General features: G+C 37.2%; 1 protein-coding gene across 13 annotated transcripts in view; it reads right to left on the reverse strand.

The window, feature by feature from the left end:
• VPS8 (VPS8 subunit of CORVET complex) overlaps positions 1–15,587 on the reverse strand; it is a 236,928-nt gene that overhangs the window by 170,020 nt on the left and 51,321 nt on the right. For 12 of the 13 annotated variants that reach the window (XR_011503258.1, XR_011503257.1, XR_011503256.1 and 9 more), the window contains exons 16-20: positions 6,449–6,523; positions 5,675–5,710; positions 4,699–4,789; positions 4,217–4,263; positions 3,145–3,234 (exon numbers count right to left, since the gene is read on the reverse strand). Coding sequence is in view for 9 of the 13 variants with exons in the window: in XM_070509286.1 (XP_070365387.1) it covers positions 3,145–3,234; positions 4,217–4,263; positions 4,699–4,789; positions 5,675–5,710; positions 6,449–6,523 (339 nt within the window). In the remaining 4 variants the exon portion in view is untranslated. Of the gene's footprint in view, positions 1–3,144; positions 3,251–4,216; positions 4,264–4,698; positions 4,790–5,674; positions 5,711–6,448; positions 6,524–15,587 lie in introns of all 13 variants that reach the window. The other variant, XM_070509288.1, reaches the window with a different exon arrangement.

Raw genomic sequence — 15,587 nt, forward strand, 5'->3', positions numbered from 1 at the left:
TCTGTAAAATGGGGATTAAAACACTATCTACTTCATGGGGTTGCTGGGAGAATTAAATAAAAAGGAATATTACACCCTTTACTTGGTACTTGGCATGTAGTATATACTCAGTGAATCTTTGTCAAAATCTCTTTCGTGTACCCCTCAGCATCTTAGTAGGTACTGGAGTATTCTCCTTTCTGGCAGTCAAGATGCTTTTGGCATCTATCTTTGGTTTTCTGCCTCTCTCCATTTTTTGTAGCTGTTCTGTGCTTTGTAGACAGACACTTCTCTCAACATGCCTCCATTTCCTTTCTCTTTGAATTGTTTGTGGTTATTACGTCAAAATTTAAGAATTTCCTGTTCTTTGTAACCTATTCATTTTTTAGAGCCTATAACCATGAGATTGTACCCATATTTTCTTTTCTGAAGTATTTTTGTTTGTTTGTTTTGGTTTTGGTGAGGAAGATTTGCCCTGAGCTAACATCCATTGCCAATCCTTCTCTTTTTTTTCTTGAGGAAGATTAGTCTTGAGCTAACATCTGTGCCAGTCGTCCTCTATTTTGTATGTGGGATGCATCCACAGCATGGCTGACAAATGGAGTAAGTCCGCGCCTGGGATCCAAACCCGTGAATCTGGGCCGTCAAAGTGGAGTGCATGGAACTTTAACCACTCGGCCATGGGGCTGGCCCCTTTTTCTGACATATTTGATTTCTAAAATACAGGATTTATGCTGAGTGTATTCTTCATCATTATTACAATTGTTAAAACAAAGTGATAATTTTTCTCTGAAGAGTCTATCCCTGATCATTAGTAAAAAACAAATCCCAAATAGTGGTCCCCACCACTGTTATCCTTTACCTTTTATGAGACTAAAATCTTAATCAATAAAAAATTTTATCAGATACTCTTTTAGCAGAATGAAACTTCCAACAAAGATCTAGATGGTTAAGAACACATGACTACAGTTTGTTTCTCTGTAAATTTTATAATCAGCACTAGAAACCATCATCCATAGCCCCTGTCACGCTGAGATTCTTTCTTATTTCTCCAACAGAACATCACTTTTCTCCCTTTCTTCTTTTATAGCTCTTTACCATGTTCTTCCCCACATGGTGGTTTCTACGTTACACATCGCGCCCCCACATCAGCCCCTCCTAGTTCCCTACTAGATGTTTATTTTCAACAGAGTATACCTTCCAATGGAGAGAGTTCTTTCATGAATACCTCCCTACCACTTCTTGGTAATAGATATTCTCTTGTTAAAATATGAAGTTTTCTTTTCTTTTTCTTTCTTTTTTTTTTTTTTTTGAGGAAGATTGGCCCTGAGTTAACATCTGCTGCCAATCCTCCTCTTTTTGCTGAGGAAGACTGGCCCTGAGCTGACATCCGTGCCCATCTTCCTCTACTTTATATGTGGGATGCCTACCACAGCATGGCTTGCCAAGTGGTGCCACGTCTGCACCCAGGATCCAAACTGGTGAACCCCAGGCTGCCAAAGCAGAATGTGCGCACTTAACCACCGTGCCACCGGGCTGGCCCCTAAGTTTTCTTTTCTATATATACAACATTGGTATAAAAATTATTTATGGGGCCAGACCCGTGGCCAAGTGGTTGAGTTCACACACTCTGCTCTGGCAGCCCAGGGTTTCGCTGGTTTGAACCCTGGGCGCAGACATGGCACCGCTCATCAAGCCATGCTGAGGCAGCATCCCACATGCCACAACTAGAAGGACCCACAATTAAAAATATACAACTGTGTACCGGGAGGCTTTGGGGAGAAAAAGGAAAAATAAAATCTTTAAAAAAAAATTATTTATATAGAAGGTATTGTTCCCACACAGTTTTGTTCCCAAAAGCTTTCTTTCTGCCATATGTTTTCCTCCCAAGTTATCTATTTTTATAATTTATCTGGGCTTAGTTCTCTTCTTTATTGATAAATTAATGAGCCTCCAGCCAAACAGTAATAAAAGTTAATCCACCAGAAGCCCACTATTGTGGTACTAAAGAGTACAGTTCAGGAAACCAAATCCTCCAAATGTTAATACTCTCCAAATGTTTGATGTCCTCCAAATGTTAATTGCTGTATCTATCCCTATCTTCCAAAGTTATAAGCATCAAAGGGACAGATGCAAGGATCTGAGCTGGGCCTGCTCTTTAGAACTTCAAAACCCCTAGATCTCTTCTAAATATTTCCACTAATGTACACAAGAAAAGTTACTTTGACTCCACTGCAAACTTAAAGATAGCAAGGACCATGTATATTTCACTCATTATTGCCCAGTGCCTAGTACATATTAGACCAGAGACTGCATACTTTGGCCCATGGGCCAAATCCTGCCCACAGCCTTTTTCTGAATGGCTCACAGCTAAAACGGTTTTTACACTTTCTAAGAGTTGTTTAAAAAACAAACAACAACAAAAAAAAACAAGGAAGAATATGTGACAGAGATCATACGTGCCCCGCAAAGCCTAAATTTTCCCATCTGGCCCTGCTTAGAAAACGTTTGCTGACCCCTGTGTTAGATCCTCAAAGATTTGTTAAAAGAGGAGGCAGGGGGAGGGGAGGGAGCTCTAGGAATGGGGAAGGAGAAAGAGATTTGTAACAAATATAACTGGAGATCATTGCAAACAGTGTAACTTGCATAATAAACACTATACAAGTCTTTAAATTGCTCCTTGACTTCCATTTTCACTGAGTTCCAAGAGAATCTCAAGGTTTTTCATTAGCGTATTTTAGAGATCATGCTTTTTTTGTAATGGATCCATTCCTGAGTCACAGGTACTCCTAGAACTAAACTGACACTTCGATAGTAGACCTCTTCTCCGACTAGCCTAGTTACCATAAATGTCGGTCATCAGCCGGTGTCAGCCACTGTGAGGTGACAATTCACAGCTCTGTACCCTCTTACATATATCCTTTCCTGCCACACAACACTAAGTAGCTAAGCACTAACGCTCCACAATAATTTACTCATCTGTTCCCATGTGACTGGTTACTTGAAAATTTCATCATTTAGAATGCTCCACAAGCCCTGAAACAAAGCTTTGAATACTAAAAAATGTTTAACCCAAACATGAAAGTCCCATTCTCAAGTAATATAAAAGAGTAGTATTAGACCTACGCACAGCAATGTCTATTAGAAACACATGCAAAGGTGTACCTGAAAATGCTGCTCCATCACCTGGATTTTTCCCTGATCTGGGCACTTTTTCAGAGCTCGATCTGCATAATGGAACAGGATTTCCACCATCTGTAAGGAAAAGAGTCTTGCAAAGAAATTAAGATGTATTTCTAAAGTTTTTCACTACCTAATATATATGGCCCTCCTGAAGAATAGAGAGCCAGGCTTTGTTATTACATTAAAAATATAATACAAAATGTTAGTGGCTTTATTTCCCAATATTTTTAACCCCAGCCTAACTTCTTTCAGCCTCAGAGCTACCACTAATTTGCTAATCTTTCCTAAAAATTATCTCCAGGTTCTAGACCTCATTACCATCTATACTGCTCAGGAAATGAAAAATTTTGAAGTTCAGCTCTTGAGTAATCCTCTGCTGTAGGTCTTTCCCTAAAGAACACAGATAGCTAATTCTTTTTAGAGCAGATACTGAGACAAGCAGCATTCACGAGTCTAAGGAGTAACCAATTTCTACTTATGTTTTCTAAATGTTTACACTAATTTGGAATAATTTTTACCAATGCATTTACACAATAAAAAGGGGAGGAATGACTATAGTAAACGAATTCAACCAAGTCTAGGAAAACAAATCTAATAGTAAATATTAGTGTTAACTATATTAAGCTAATAACACCAATATTAAAATATTAACCCTGCTATCTCAGGCAATACAAACACTTGCTCTTATAATACTTCTCATAATTACTATCAGTTTATAAAAACTAACAAATGTTAACTTTCTATGGGCTATAATTATGTTCAGAAATAACCCAGATCCCTGGGTTTTCTTCCTTTGACTTTCTGCTATCTTTGAACTATTTTACTACTTTGTCATCTTCATAGGAGAGTAAGCAAGGGAAAAAAAAGAAAAGGTGATAAGAAAGAATTTAAAAAGTTTTCAAGATGACACCAGGAAATGATAACCTGACTCTTTTTTTTCTTACACACCATCTCCTTGACTGTAGCCATTTACCTAATCATGCCCACAGATATTAGCAAATACCAAAAGCACATCTGTACTATACCCTAGTAAAAACCTTATTAAAATACTCACCCGATCTGCCACAACAGCCTTTCGCTTACTGGCATCCCCTGATAATCCTGTAGAGAAGCACAACCCAGCAAAAAACAAAGTTAGTCCACATCTTCAAGAGTGAAACTATTCTGGTCTTCTATTCACAACCTGTGCTACCAATAGATATAATTTCAACAATCCTTAGGTATCAAAATGTTGGCTAATACGCCATAACAGGAACACCTCACATGTATCAGACCAGATAGCATGTACTTCCCTTTTGCTCTAACAGCAAATTTTCCTTATGAAAAAAAAAAAAAGAATCAAAAGAGTGACACTTAAAATTCTATATCCTGTATTTGTCATTAACCTTTTTCATTGGAAGTCTGTAAGCTTTGACAACATCTTATTTATAAAATACTTGAACACTAACCCAGAAGTGTCATGTGAGTGATTAGTATTATTCATTCCCTCTAGTCCAGAAAAACAATGTCTACTACACCAGTAATCTTTTAACTCACCCACTACTGCTTTTGCTTTTCCTTCATGGAAAGACCATGCAAGAGCCAAGGCTTCCGTAAGACAATCTTGTTTCAGCAGATGATCCACTCTCTAAAATGAATAAACGGGAGAAACCAGACCCCTTTATGTGACCAACTTGCCAGTCAGAATTCCTATTTTACCTAATATATTTCTAGAAGTTGTTGCTTAGTAGCTAAAATTATTCCAAAACCATGTGACTATGTTATTTCCAAGAAAAATAATTTCTTAAAGCACTGGATAGTACAGTGATTGTATAGGCTAATATAGGCAGCCACAAGCCTAAATATGAAAAGAAGAAACAGCTAGAATGTCACTGATCACAGAAACAGCTAGTTGTTTAACACAACATCTTTTCACTCCTTCCTCCTTAGTAACAAGTCCCAAGTTTATTTGAGACAGTAATATACAAGCTAAAGGATATTTCTAAGACTCTCTTATAGCGACTTGGGGCCATGTGACTAAATTCTGGCCAATGATAAGTAAGCAGAAATGTTGCTTGGTATTTCTGAGATGTCACTTTAAAAGGCAAGGACCAGCCCTTCTCTTCTCTTCCCTCCTTCCTGGAATGTAGACTTAGCTGGAGTCCCATACTGGAACATAAAATGACCTTGAGACTAGAAGCCACACACAAGGATGGTGGAACAGGATATTATACTAAAGACCATAGGGCTGCCATACTAATCATGGACTGCCTACCTCCAGATTGCTTTTACATGAGAGAAAAATCCTGTTTAAGCCACTGTTATTTTGAATTTTCTGATATGTATAGCTAAACCTACTCCTAATTTATACAGTTTTACCAAATCAAGTACCCAGTAGTTACAAGGGTTTTGATGCACACTGCTGAAACTAAAAAGCCCAAATCCAAATAATCTTTTTCTGCAAAGTCAAAACAGAAATGTTAAGATGGCACCAATTCAACAGCTCTAATACATAAAATTACTTTGAACTTACCTCTCTCCAGCTCCTCAGCATCATCACGTAAACAGACTAGAAATCAAAGAGAAGAAAATTAAAATGCTCTTCTTCAATGGACTTGTTCGGGAGACACATTTGCCCCAGTTCCACATCTCATTTCACATTTCTTTAAGTAAAAGCATTTCATACCACAGTTAGAAGCATTTACTAAAGGGTCTTCAAGGGCCCACATTAATGAGTAAATCAAATATTTAAAGGTCAATAAGCCTACGGTCCAAAAAGGAGTTAATCCCATGGATAAGGAACCCCCAATCTTCCCATACTGACTTGCTAATATTTTGAATTTTAATAATGAATAAATATTTCTCCATGTTAAGTTAAAAAAAAAAAGCACAGGAACAAACTGATATACAAAAAGTTCCTATTCCAGTGATTCTATTCTAAGTCAAATACCTCAATGTATTTTAATATATCCTAAGCAGATCTATGCTAAAGGACATCTTAATGACATGACAAATATACATGAGAAGGTATCTTCCTGGTCATGAAAACATAAATGCAAAGATTATGAAAGTATATCCCTGAATTTAGAAAATAAGCATTCTATTAGAAGCTAAGTGAAAGTAAAAATATTTCTAAAAATGGAGAAAATAAGTCAGCTTAAAATCACCACTATCTAACCCCTAAAAGTTTTAGATTACCGCTGATCAATATCCACTTTGTAATGCGCTGCTCTTTTTACCAGCAACCTCCTTCAGCCCCAACTATCCTGACACAAATAAACACAAGTCACAGAGTGGAAGAGCTTACTTTTGTCCCCAAATAAAAGATCTGACCACCATAGCTACTGATGGATTGATAACAAGCCTTCTCTCCAACCAAAGCCTATAAAAAAATAAACAAAAAGGTAAGAATTACATGCATTAGAAGTCTCACTAAGTTTTAAAGAATGTCAATTATAGAGACAACATTTAAGGTTAACATGGTTTCATGCCATCATCCCATAAGTAAGTGGGGAAAACGTCAATCAAGTGCCATCTGTCAGTGACAGTGGCAGAGAAGACAAAGTGCAAAAAGTAATTTTCTGCTTACAGATGGTCTTTTGATTTTTCAGAACATGGAAAAGGGAGGAACACGCCAACTTCTAAATCTGAAGGAAAACTGTTGCAACCTGCCCATCATTGGATGACAGGTAGTCATGCTTCTGGCAAACAAGAGGGCTGACTGAAAATGGTACCCCCAAGTTCTCTGAAATAAATATCAGCATAAAACTCAAGAGAAAAACAGGAAGACAAACCAGTATAGTATATGAAAGTCATAGCCCAGCAAAATAGAAAGAAGACCTACTGTCTGATTGACAGATCTGGGCTGCAAATGTTGGCTCTGTCACTTAGCGGGTATGACCTTAAACAAGTTTCAAACTTGCAACATTCAGTTTCCCATCTTTGAAAACCATGTACTGTTTCTGCAAGGCTTAAATATATTAATATTTATAAACCTCCCAAAATATATAAGTGGTCAATAACTGATAACTATGATAATTTTTCTTAACTTTTCATTACGGAAATTTAAAAATGTATACAAAGGCAGAGAGAATAAAATAATGAACCTATGCATCCATTATCCAGCTTCATCAATTATCAACTCATCACCAATCCTGTCTCATCTACATTCCACTGACTCCTCTGTAACACAGTATAATTTTGAAGTGAATCTCAGATTTTGAATATTTCATTTATAAAAATTCAATATAGGCATAACAAATGAGCCCTTTTAACATAATGACAATTTCACTAATATACTTTAAAATATTAACAATCATTTCTCAATATCAAATATCCAATCAGTGTTTGGATTTCAAATTGTCTCACAGATGTCAAATGCTGTTGAGGTTTTTCTTGTTTGTTCTGTTTTTCTTTTTTCTGCATTTAATTTTTCTGAATGAAGATCCAAACAAGGGCCACATGTTGGAGCTGGCCAATGCATCTCAAGTCTCTTAATATATAGGTTTTTGCCTCTAGCTGTCAGTCCTTTATTTTCCTTGAAGTGTATTTACTGAAGAAGCTGGAACACTTATTCCATAGAGTTTCCTACTATCTGGATTTTGCTAACTTCATGCCCATGGAATCTTCTAACACGCTCCTCTGGCTTCTACACTTTCTCCAGAGGAGGTCTGATCAGAATCAGGGATTTTAATTTTGGCTTTTGGCAGTACTACTTTCAGTACGATGCTAGCTGTAGAATTTTTCTCGATGTCCTTATTATCAGGATGAAGAATTTCCCTTCTATTTCTAGTTTGCTGAGAGTTTTATTGGGAATGGATATTGAATTTTGTCAAATGCTTTTTCTACGTCTTTCAAGATGACATTACGGTTTTCCTTACAATCAACTATTATGGTGAATTACATTGATTTTTTTAATGTTAAACCAGCCTTGCATGCCTTGGATAAACACTATTTGATCATCATTAGTCTTTTTATACATTGCTGGTTTCTATTTACCAATATTTTAAGTATTTTTGCTTCTCTGCTTATGAGGACATTGGTCGGTAGTGTTCTTTATTGCTATGTCTTTTTCTGGTTTTATTATCAGAGTTAAGGCAGTCTCATAAAAACTGTTATGTACTCCCTTTTCCTCTATTTTTAAAAATATTTTTGTGTAGAATTGGTATTATTTTTTCCTTAAATATGACAGACTTCACTAGTGAAGCTATCTAGGCCTGGAGTTTCCTCACAGGAAATCAATTAATTTCTTTAATTGATGTACAGCCACTCAGATTTTCCATTTCTTCTTGAGTCAGCTTTGGTAATTTGTGTCTTCCAAAGAATTTTTCCATTTCATCTAAAGTTGTTGATTTATTAGTATAAAGTTACTCATATTATCTTTTCACCTCTCTCATTCTTGATATCAGTAATTGTGTCTTCTCTCTTTCTTGATTAGTCTCACTAGAGGTTTATCAATTTTATTTATCTTTTAAAGAACCAGCTTTTGGTTTCTTTGATTTTTTTCTATTGTTTGTCCATTTTCTATTTAATTTATTTGTGTTCAAATTTATTATTTCCTCATTTGAGACCTTCTTCTTTCCTGATATAAATATTTAATGCTATAAATTATCCTCAAAAAACTGATTTAATTGTAGACCACAGATTCTGATATGTTGTATTTTCATTTTCATTTAGTTTAAAATATATTCTAGGGGCTGGCCCCGTGGCCGAGTGGTTAAGTTTGTAGGCTCCACTCTGGCAGTCCAGGGTTTCACAGGTTTGGATCCTGAGCACGGACCTAGTACTGCTCATCAGGCCATGCTGAGGCAGCATCCCACATAGCACAACCAGAAGGACCTGAAACTAGAATGTACTGGGGGGCTTTGGGGAGAAGAAGAAGAAGAAGAAAAGAAGATTGGCAACAGGTGTTAGCTCAGGTGCCAATCTTCAAAAACAAAAAATATATATATATCTATATATTTTCTAATTTCTTTTGAGATTTCTTCTTTAATTGATGGGTTATTTACAAAAATGTTATTTATTTCCAAATATTTAGGTTTTCTCCAAATTTACCATGATGATTCCTTTAACAACTTGTTGAAGTTTGTTTTATGGCCTAGTATACAATCTATATTGGTGGGTGCTCCATGTGCACTTGAAAAAAATTTGTGCTTTGATTTTTTTGAGTGGAATATTCTATAAATGTCAGGTAAAGTTAGTCAATAGTGTTTTTTTAAAGTCTTGATGGTTTTCTGTCTACTAATTATATTAAATACTGACAGAGAAGTTTTGAAATTTCCAAACTATAATTGTGGATTTATCTGTTTCTCCTTTTAGTTTTGTCAGTTTTTGCTTCATATATATATATTTAGGAAGATTAGCCCTGAGCTAACATCCACCACCAATCCTCTCTTCTTGTTTTTTAATTGAGTTCATCATAGTTTATATCAATGTGAGGTTTCAGTTGTACATTATTTCTTGACTGTCACCACATAAGTGCTCCCCTTCACCCCCTATGCCCACCCCCCAGCCCCCTTCCCATGGTAACCACTGAACTGTTTTGTCCATGTGCTTGTTCATATTCCACATATGAGTGAAATCATCTGGTGTTTCTCTTTCTCAGTCTGGCTTATTTTGCTTAGCATAATTTCCTCCAGATCCATCCATGTTGTCACAAATGGGATGATTTTATCCTTTTTTATGGCTGAGTAGTATTCCATTGTATATATATACACCACATTTTCTTTATCCTATCATCAGTCGATGGGCATTTAGATTGCTTCCATGTCTTGGCTATTGTGAATAGTGCTGCAATGAACACAGGGGTGCATATGTTACTTTGGATTGTTGATTTCAAGTTGTTTGGGTAGAGGCCCAGTAGTGCCATAGCTGGGTTGTATGGTAGTATTATTTTTAGTTTTCTGAGGAATCTCCATACTGTTTTCCATAGTGGCTGCACCAGTTTGCATTCCCACCAGCAGTGTATAAGGGTTCCCTTTCCTCCAGCACCTCTCGAACATTTGTTATTTTTCGTCTTAGTGATTATAGCCATCTTAACAGGTGTAAGGTGACATCTTAGTGTAGTTTTAATTTGCATTTCCATGATGATTAGTGATGGTGAACACCTTTTTATGTGTTTATTGGCCATCTGTATATCTTCTTTGGGACGATGTCTGTTTGTATCCTCTGCCCGTTTTTTCATCAGGTTATTTGTTTTTTTATTGTTTAGTTGTGTGAGTTCCTTATATATTAGGGAGATTAACCCCTTGTCAGATATATGATTTGCAAATATTTTCTCCCAATTGGGGGGTTGTCTCCTTGTTTTGATTCTAGTTTCTTTTGCCTTACAGAAGCTCTTTAGTCTGATGAGGTCCGACTTGTCTATTTTTTCTTTTGTTTCCCTTGTCTCAGAAGACATCGTATTTGAAAAGATCCTTTTAAGTTCTATGTCAAAGAGTGTACTACCTATATTATCTTCCAGGAGTTTTATGGTTTCAGGACTTATCTTCAAGCCTTTGATCCATTTTGAGTTTATTTTTGTGTATGGCATGAGACAATGGTTCTTTGTTCTATTTCCATGAAGAATGTCACTGGGATTCTGACTGGGATTGCATTGAATCTGTAGATTGCTTTTGGTAGTATGGACATTTTAACCACGTTTATTCTTCCAATCCATGTGCATGGAATCTCTTTCCATCTCTTTATATCATTACCTATTTCTTTCAGTAACGTCTTATAGTTTTCATTGTATAAGTTCTTCACCTCATTAGTTAAATTTCTTCCTAGGTATTTTATTGTTCTAGTTGCAATTGTAAATGGAATTGTGCTCCTGAGTTCTCTTTCCGTAAGTTTGTTATTAGAGTATAGAAATGCAACTGATCTTGGTAAGTTGATTTTGCACCCTGCAACTTTACCATAGTTGTTAATTATTTCTAATAGTTTCCCAAGGGATTCTTTAGGGTATTCTATATATAAGATCATGTCATCCGCAAACAGCGAGAGTTTCACTTCTTCACTCCCTATGTACATTCCTTTTATTCCTTTCTCTTGCCTAATTGCTCTGGCCAAAACCTCCAGTACTATGTTGAATAAGAGTGGTGATAGTGGGCATCCTTGTCTGGTTCCTGTACTCAGGGGGATGGTGTTCAGTTTTTCTCCATTGAGTATGATGTTTGCTGTGGGTCTGTCATACATGGCCTCTATTATGTTGAGGTAATTTCCTTCTATCCCCATTTTGTTACAAGTTTTTTTAATCATAAATGGCTGTTGGATCTTGTCAAATGCTTTCTCTGCATCTATTGAGATGATCATGGTTTTTATTCCTCAGTTTGTTGATGTGGTATATCATGTTGATTGACTTGCAGATGTTGAACCATTCCTGTGTCCCTAGTATAAATCCCACTTGATCATGATGTATGATCTTTTTGATGTATTGCTGTATTTGGGTTGCCATTATTTTGTTTAGAATTTTTGCATCTACGTTCATCAGCAATCTTGGCCTGTAGTTTTCCTTTTCTGTGCTGTCCTTGTCAGGCTTTGGTATCAGAGTGATGCTGGCCTCGTAAAATGTGTTAGGAAGTGTTTCAGCTTCCGTAATTTTTTGGAATAGCTTGAGAAGGATAGGTATTAAGTCCTCTCTGAAAGTTTGGTAGATTTCCCCAGGGAAGCCATCTGGTCCTGGGCTTTTATTCTTTGGGATGCTTTTGATTACTGTTTCAATCTCTTTCCTTGTGACTGGTCTATTCAGATTATCTATTTCTTCTTGATTCAGCTTTGGGAGGTTGTAAGAGTCTAAGAATTTATCCATTTCCTCTAGATTATCCATTTTGTTGGGATATAGTTTTTTGTAGTATTCTCTCATAATCTGTTGTATTTCTGTGGTATCTGTTATTTCTCCTCTTTCATTTCTGATTTTGTTTATCTGAGCTTTCTCTCTTTTTTTCTTTGTAAGTCTGGCTAGGGGTTTGTCAATTTTATTTACCCTTTCAAAGAACCAGCTGTGTTTCACTGATCCTTTCTACTGCCTTTTTTGTTTCAATAGCATTTATTTCTGCTCTGATTTTTATTCTCTTTCTCCTTCTGCTGACTTTGGGCTTTATTTGTTCTTCTTTTTCTAATTCAGTTAGGTGTAATTTGAGGTTGCTTATTTGGGATTTTTCTTGTTTTTTAAGGGATCCTGTATTGCAATGAATTTCCCTCTTAATACAGCTTTTGCTGCATCTCATCTGAGTTGGTATGGTATGTTCTCATTTTCATTTTTTGATTTCTCCTTTAATTTCTTCAATGATCCATTGCTTGTTCAATAGCATGTTGTTTAGTCTCCACATCTTTGTCCCTTTCCAGCTTTTTTCCTGTAATTAGTTTCTAGCATTATAGCATTGTGATCCAAAAAGATGCTTGTTATTATTTCAATTTTCTTAAATTTATTGAGGTTTGCCTTGTTTCCCAACATATGCTCTATCTTTGAGAATGTTCTGTGTGCACTTGAGAAGAACGTGTATTCTGCTGTTTTTGGATGGAGTGTTCTATATATGTCTATTAAGTCCAACTGGCTTAGCTTTTCATTTAATTCCACTGTTTCCTTGTTGATTTTCTGTCTGAATGATCTATCCATTGATGTGAGTGGGGTGTTGAGGTCTCCTACTATTATTGTGTTATTATTAATATCTTCTTTTAGGTTTGTTAACAGTTGCTTTATGAACTTTGGTGCTCCTCTGTTGGGTGCATAGATATTTATAAGTGTTATTTCTTCTTGATGGAGTGTCCCTTTGACTAAATATACTGCCCCTCTTTGTCTCTCTTTACCTGTCTTGTCCTGAAGCCTACTTTGATACAGGTATGACAACACCTGCTTTCTTTTGTTTGCCGTTAGCTTGGAGTATCATCTTCCATCCCTTCTCTCTGAGCCTGTGGTTGCCACTGGAGCTGAGATGTGTTTCCTGGAGGAAGTATATTGTTGGGTCTTGTTCTTTAATCCATCTCGCCACTCTGTGTCTTTTCATTGGAGAATTCAATCCATTTATGTTTAGGGTGATTATCGATACATGAGGGCTTAATGCTGCCATTTTATCACTCATTTTCTGGTTCTCCTGCATTTCCTTTGTTTCTCGTCCTGTTTTGGTCTACCCATTGAATTATGTAGTTTTTTATGATGTGTTTGTTTTCTCCTTGTTTATTATTTGTGTCTCTGTTCTGTGTTTTTGTTTAGTGGTTACCATGAGGTTCGTGTTCAGCATCTCGTGTATAAGATAGTCCATTTTCTGATGGCCTCTTCTTTCCTTAGTCTAAACTGATTCAGTCCCTTTCCTCCTCCCCTCCTAAGTTGTTTTTCTTACATCTTATTCCATCTTGTGTTGTGAGTTTGTGGTTAAAATGACAAGGTTATCTTTGTTTTTGGTGTTTTCCTTCCCTTTATCTTTAATGCTATACTTGAGTATTTGCATCCTATTCTGATTCTATCTACCTATTTATCTCCTTACTCTGTGCTTTGTAACCCCTTTCTCCCTGGGGTTTTTTTTTTTTTTCAGGTATGAGGGCCTTCTTGAGGATTTTTTGTAGAGGGGTCCTTGTGGCTACAAACTCCCTTAGCTTTTGTTTGTCTGGGAAAGCTTTTATTTCTCCATCATATCTGAAGGATATTTTTGCTGGATACCAAGTATTCTCGGCTGAAAATTTTTGTCTTTCAAAGATTTGAATATGTCATTCTATTCTCTCCTAGCCTGTAAGGTTTCTGCAGAGAAATTTGCTGAAAGTCTGATATGGGGTCCTTTGTAGGTTATTTTCCTCTGCCTTGCTGCCCTTAGTATTCTTCCTTTGTCACTCATTTTTGCCAGTTTTACTACTATATGCCTTGCAGTAGGTCTTTTTGCATTGACATATCTAGGAGATCTGGCAGCCTCTTCCACATGGATTTCCATCTCCTTCCCTAGATTTGGGAAGTTCTCTCTTATTTCTTTGAACACACTTTCTACTCCATTCTCCTTCTCTTCTCCTTCTTGAATACCTATAATTCTTATGTTGCATTTCCTCATTGAGTCGGATATTTCTTGGAGACTTTCTTCATTTCTTTTTAGTCTTAGTTCTCTCTCCTCCTCTGTCTGGAGCATTTCCACATGTCTATCTTTGATTACGCTGATATGCTCCTCTATGATGTCCACTCAAGTGTTCAGACTCTGTATTTTATTTCTTCCACTGTGTCTGTCATCTCTAATATTTCTGATTGATTCTTCTTTATAGTTTCAATCTTTTTTATGAAGTAGCTCCTGAACTTATTGAATTGTTTCTCTACATTCTCTTTTACCTCATTGAGTTTTTTGATGATATCTATTTTGAATTCATTGTCATTTATATTACGTATTTCTGTGTCCTTCAGGACTGAATTCTGGGTACTTGTCATTTTCTCTCTGGGTCTGGAGATTTGATATAATGTTTGATATTGCTGGGGGGTGCCTCTGTTTTTATGCAGCCTGGTATTATTTGGTTGCAGTTACCTCCTATTGCCACTGGGTGGGGGTCAAGAGCAGTGTATTCTGAGCCCTCTGCCTTCAGCTGCGATCCCAGGCACTGGAGCCAGGCTCTGGGTAGGTGGGGGTAAGGGCGCTTCCTCCCGCGTGCTCTCAGGGTTATCTTGCTCCACTCTCGCTATCTGCTCTCCTAGGGTGTTGGCTTCATGAGGTCACCCTCCCACAAAAGCTCTCGCCCCAGTAGAGGTCTTCCCTTTAGGCTGCATGGGCCCTCCAGGATCCTTGGTGTTTCTGCAAACGAACATCCTCTCCCCCATTCCTTCCCTCTCAGAGGCCTCCTGCAGTCCTGGATTGCAGTCTTGGCGGGGGGGGGGGGGGGGAGAGTGAAGTTTTCTCTTACCTCATTCCACCTCCTCTAAGCAGGGCTCCAGCCTTTCCACCTGTTGTCATATGGCTGTGTGTGTCTCTCCGATGTTATCTGTGTTGTGTTTGGATATCCTCTGTTGGAGTATGGATATTTTTTCATTGTATGTTGGAGGGGGAAGATTACTGGGAAAGTTTACTCTGCCATGATGCTGACGTCCCAATCCTCCTCTTTTTTTGCTAGGAAGACTGGCCCTGAGCTAATATCCGTGCCCATCTTCCTCTACTTTATATGTGGGACGCCTGCCACAACATAGCTTGATAAGCGGTGCATAGGGTCCAAGCCTGGCATCTGAACCAGTGAATCCCTGGCCACCAAAGCAGAGCATGCGAACTTGACTGACACCACTGGGCTGGTCCCTTGCTTCATATATTTTGAAGGCCTGTTTTTGGGTGCTTAAAACTTTAAGATTGTTATATCTTCTTAACAAATTAACCCATTTTTAAAATCAATTTGAAATTTCTCTTTAACTGTGACAATATTCTCTACTCTGAAATCTACTTAGTCTGCTATTACTACAGCCATTCTAGTAATCAGTGTTTGCATGGTATGTCTTTCTCCATCTTCTTACTTTTATT

This window comes from Equus asinus, chromosome 5 (assembly GCF_041296235.1).
Source record: "Equus asinus isolate D_3611 breed Donkey chromosome 5, EquAss-T2T_v2, whole genome shotgun sequence".
NCBI classification, from domain to species: domain Eukaryota; kingdom Metazoa; phylum Chordata; class Mammalia; order Perissodactyla; family Equidae; genus Equus; species Equus asinus.